The sequence below is a fragment of the Nuphar pumila genome, chromosome 8 (assembly GCF_984573655.1).
Source record: "Nuphar pumila chromosome 8, dmNupPumi1.hap1.1, whole genome shotgun sequence".
NCBI lineage: Eukaryota > Viridiplantae > Streptophyta > Magnoliopsida > Nymphaeales > Nymphaeaceae > Nuphar > Nuphar pumila.
The window spans coordinates 125759077-125764163 of NC_143256.1; the positions used below are offsets into that span (position 1 = coordinate 125759077).

General features: G+C 40.2%; 1 protein-coding gene across 1 annotated transcript; it reads right to left on the reverse strand.

The window, feature by feature from the left end:
- Positions 1–966: 966 nt before the first annotated feature.
- LOC149830645 (Pentatricopeptide repeat (PPR) superfamily protein) lies at positions 967–3569 on the reverse strand. The gene has a single exon (XM_090015506.1). It carries the CDS (start codon positions 3567–3569, stop codon positions 1224–1226), a length of 2346 nt encoding a protein of 781 aa, XP_089871632.1. The 3' UTR covers positions 967–1223.
- Positions 3570–5087: the final 1518 nt, after the last annotated feature.

Sequence of the window (5087 nt, forward strand, 5' to 3'; positions counted from 1 at the left end):
GGCAGTTTGTTTAAGTTCATAACTACATCTGTCACTTTTTGCCTTTAAACCCAAGACAGTTAGAAAGCTTAAGAGCTACATTTGTGATGCCTGACAAAGAACAGCTTGCTCCAAAATCAGTATATTTTCAGTCTGTTTATCTATGAGCCAGTGATATGAAAGTCCATCCAGAGGAACACTTCTTTCAGAAAGCTTAGAGCTGGAGATGATAATGAGTGATTGCCTCAAGATAGAGACTGAAACTTACAAGGAAGCACATACATGTACATTGTACATTCTTCAGATTATGTTGCTGGAAGGAAAAAAGTGTGCAAGATTAAAAGCAAAATAAGCAATTGTGAAAGAATCAAGCGACCAGAATTGGCAGCAGTAGCTTTATATTACCACAGCACTGAATTTTCCAACCACCACGCAAAAGGAAACAATTAGCTAAAAAATAGGATACATTGAATTAAATATACAGAAGCAATGCCCTGTGTGTGTGTGTGTGTGTGTGTGTGAGAGAGAGAGAGAGAGAGAGAGAGAGAGAGAGAGAGAGAGAGAGAGAGCATATTGGAGTAGTGCTTATGCCAGACACATTTATCTTGTCCTCTGGACAAGAAAGTTGTCCTTGGCGATGTATTTTAACTACTGAGTTCCTTTCTCAGACAGGGGAAAGGAAGTATGCAGTTACAGCCTGTATATCATAATATAGCAACTAATATATAAATATACTGTAGATAAATGAAATTCTTACTAACCTCAATAAGTGAACAAGTTTGGGTTAGTCTGGCATGCAGAAATATATCGGGGCCAGCTTCCCTCTATGTCATCATAAAAAACCTTTGCAAGGTTGTGACAAGCTTGAGTTATTCAACTTCAAGCCTTATGGTACCGCACACCTATCCAATGGTTCAAGTTCATACAAGGTATATTTATTTTGAGTCCAAAAGATTTCCTTTTGCTTAACAGGTTTATCCAGTCGCTTGTGTAGGCTACAATAATGAATTGTTACTGTTCAAAGGCCAAGTCTCAGTTAGTTACTAGAGAAATGTGATAATATTCTTCCTCTATTTCAAGAGATGAAATATCTTATGGAAGACTTTGTAACATATTATGGCAATTTATGACTATCCCACCTTTTCAGGGACTAGTGCTTGTCACCTCGTTGAATCACAACATTGTGTACTTGCTTGTTCAACTCTTCAGCCTTTGGCAGACAGATGCCAATGCATCCCATTCATTCAGGTCAAGCCAACCCAACTCTTGAAAACTAAAGCCTCTTCTCTTTTCTTGCATTGAGCTTTTGTTTGGAACCTTGAAGTTTTCTTGTTCTTATAAAGAGTCCGATGGTATTTTAGGAAGAGCTTCCTGTATTTAAACTTGTCAATGAACATGCCTGCACGTTCCATCACATTAACCACTTCATTAGCTCTATGAAAAAATCCACCTCTCACAAAGTTGTACAACACTGAGTCCAGCAGTTCTTGGTCAAATCCAATTGCGGAAGAAGAAGAAAGCATCTTCATTTCACCCCACAACTCAGCAATCTCTTGGTATTTTCCCCCTATGGAAGAGTAGCCAGTGACCAAGGAATGGAATGTCTGTGCATTCGGAAGGTTCCCAAGAGCCTTCATCTTCTTCAGGGCCTTTTGTGCATCTTGCATCAATTGCTTCTTACAGAAAAAGTGAATCACATTATTCCAGTCATGCACACCATACTGCACCCTCTGGCCATCCTTGATCTCCTCCAACAGTTTCACCATCAAGTTTGATTGACCACTTGCTTCACATTCCTTTATCAATGAATCAAAACCATCATGAACCTTTGTCGAAATCCTTGCCTCTTTCATCTCCTTGAACAGACCAAGGGCACCATGGATATCCTTCTGAGACACTTGGGTCTTAATCAAGGCCTCATAACAGCTCGCATCAAGTTGGATGCCACATTTTCGTGCATCATTTAGAAGACTTGTGATTTCGCCGACTCGATTCAATCTACAATAGGCTTTAAGTAGGGATGAGTAGACAGAGGAACCAGTTCTAACACCAGCAAGTTTCATCTCATCAAGAAGGTCGTGTGCCTCTTCCAGCTTCCCAAGTGAGATGCAAGCATGAATTACTTGAACAGAAGTGGAGTTTTCTACAGACATGGGAGTCTCTTCTTTATCTGCTAAAATCAGAAATGCAGCCAAGTCCGTTATTTTGTCCACTTCCAAAAAGGCTCTCACCAGCTTTGCATATACTTTTTCTGTTGGATACAATATTCCATTTTCCGATCCTACCAGGTAAATACGGTTACTTATTCGATTCAATAGCAAAGAAAGTAACTCCTTAGCCTCTCCCTCAAGTCTCGAGAACTTCCGATCCTGGGAAAAGTCTAAGAAAGATGGCACATCAGTTTCAATTAGCCTAGGATGACTTGAAAGTGAATTTGCACTGGGACATTTATCTGTAGCAATTTGTTGTTCTGATCCTCGTTTCTCAGATCCAATGGCTTCTACAACTGACAGGGCTGCTTTAAGAGAGTTCCGAGCTTCCTTTGCCTTTCTGAGCATTTCCAAAACCAACTCTGATGCAGACTTCAGGTCGCCAAAATTCAGATGGCACGTAAGCAAGCAGTTATAGAACTGTTGGTACTGAATGTCTCCAATATGGCAGTTTTCATTTATATGCCGCCTCAGTTTCTTGATTTCATCTATGCGCCCGTTCTTCTCACAGATGTGGGCCATTATGATCAACAATGTAACATCGGCTTTCACCCCAATACGAGGCATCATCTCAAGAAGTTGTTCTGCTTTCCTGGTAGATCCATGAAGCAGACAACTGCTCAAACAGATGTTGAATACCAGAGTATTAGGTTTCATCCCAAGCAGAACACTGTTGGACTTCTTGCGAGGATCCACCTTGTTGTCCTTAAAAAGATGGCTAATCTCAAGTACAATCTCAGTAGCAAGCCAAGCACCAGATGCAGACAGTGACATGTGAGCTACTATACATGACCAAGCATTTACAGGGGGGAATTCCTCCATCTCCACCATTTTCCTTAAAATTGTTGATGCAGGGATTGGTGATCCAGCCCTTGCTAGGATGTAAGAAAGAAAAATAAGAATGTCTTTTTCCAATAAGTCACGCTTATTCTCATCAAATGCCAAAAGTGCCAAGTCATAAGCTTTATCAAGCCATTGATATTCCCGGTTTTCGGCCAGGCCAGTAATGAGTTTGTTGATAACCGATTTTCTAGGGAAACCTTCCATCTGTCTGTACCGTTCATAAGCTTTCCAGGCATCTCCATATCGCTGTTCATCAAGTGCATTCCCGACCTCTAAAGCTAATCGAGATGGATCCCTAGCTCGGACAAGAATTAGTTCATCCGCCAAAGATACTAAAGTTTGGGATGAAGAGCTTGACGAATATTTGTATGCTGCCCCAATGTTCTGCAAGCATAACCTATTGCACGTACCCTGACCCATCGACTCAGGTGTTACATGCAGCAATGATTGATAATTCATGACATCAACTAACGTGGTTGCTGAAAATGAGTTAAGCAACTGGTGCCGAAGCCTTCTAAACAATCTCATCTTGGCCATTGCACCTAAATATTCGAACAGAGAGACTCAAAGTGTGTATTCATATGATAAATAGAAGCTTTCAAGGCTTCTCAGCTTTACCTCTGATAATAGCTGCAAGCAAAAACGGAAATAAAATTCATCAAGAGGAGCAGATACAAGTTCATTAGCTAAGTTGTATCATCATCATAATCAGCATTATAATTTCAAGTGGTCTGTTTGGACGAGCTTTCACCATTTCTTTTAGAAGCGTGGATGGCTCTGATTCACGGAACCCCCTTTCATTTTTACAAAACTAAATAGACCAAAGACCCCACAACTCGATCCATGACTGCCTCCAAAATATGTCCGTTACACTAGGCAAGAGGTCCAAGTCAAAATATAAATTCAAAAATGGGAAAAACGAAGATTTCTTCACATGATATTATCTAGAGAACCTGTTTTTTCAATACTCATGGACTTGATTGGAGAGAGAGAGAGAGAGAGAGAGAGAGAGAGAGAGAGACGATGAATATGAAGAACTAAAAGAAAATGGGGCAAAATAAAACCCTACAAATGTATTGTGAAATTTAAAGGACTGCGACATTGCGGCAATGAATTAACTCATAGAAGGCTCAAAAGGGAGAGATTTGCATGATGTTTTGTAATGCCTTTTTCTTCAAAAAAAAAAAAAAACTGTGATCGGGGTAAAAGTTCCTGTAAATCTTTCCATATCTCTGAGTAGTCTACGAATAAAGTGAACATATAATTATGGTTATGAAGGAACTCAAAACTAGAATAGCTATTGAGAATATTCAAAGTGTGGAAGCATGAGGCACAGGAAAGAGATTCGAACACATTTCTGATGCATTCTTCGAAGGAACATCTAAATTCTACACGAATGCCGGACTCAAACACGAATATTTGCAAAAGAAAAATCCTTATAGGGATTGAAAAATAAACCATGAATGTGAGCTTCACGATTGAAATATATAAGACGCAAAACTAGGGAAAATTTGGAGAAGGCATAACGCACCCAAAATCGCAAAATTTGCTACCATACAACGTGACAGCATCGAACACATCATCGCCATAGAAATCGGAAAAGATGCCGAAGACGAAGGGTTCAATTGAGAAGAACGAATAGATGATGAGTGGAGGGAACTGAGGACGAGGGGTCCTGGACGCGCCCGGCGTGTCGTCGCAGCGGAAGGGGAGGGAGGAACGGAAATGTTTTTCAGGAGGGCTTTGTAAAACCCCGAGCGTGTCGTCTGAAAACAGCTAAAAAAACCCTTTGTATCGAATCTGGATACGGGTCGGAAGACACCGGTGAATGATTTCGGCTCTACCATCCCGTGCACCAATTCGAATAAGTAGAGTTCAAATCCTACTGCTTACAAGTTTGAAGCAATTATTTTGTAAATGAGATACTTTGAGCTTGGCTTAATAGGATTAAGGTCAATTTCCATTGTTTTAAACTTTTAAAAAATATGTTTTATTGTAAATAACTCGGCTCCTTTAGCTCAGGCTTTTCATGAGCTCAAAAGCTTGGCTTGGCTC

Excerpts from the sequence above, each read along its gene's own strand:
- LOC149830645 (XM_090015506.1), bottom strand. The coding sequence starts at position 3,569 with ATGGCCAAGATGAGATTGTTTAGAAGGCTTCGGCACCAGTTGCTTAAC.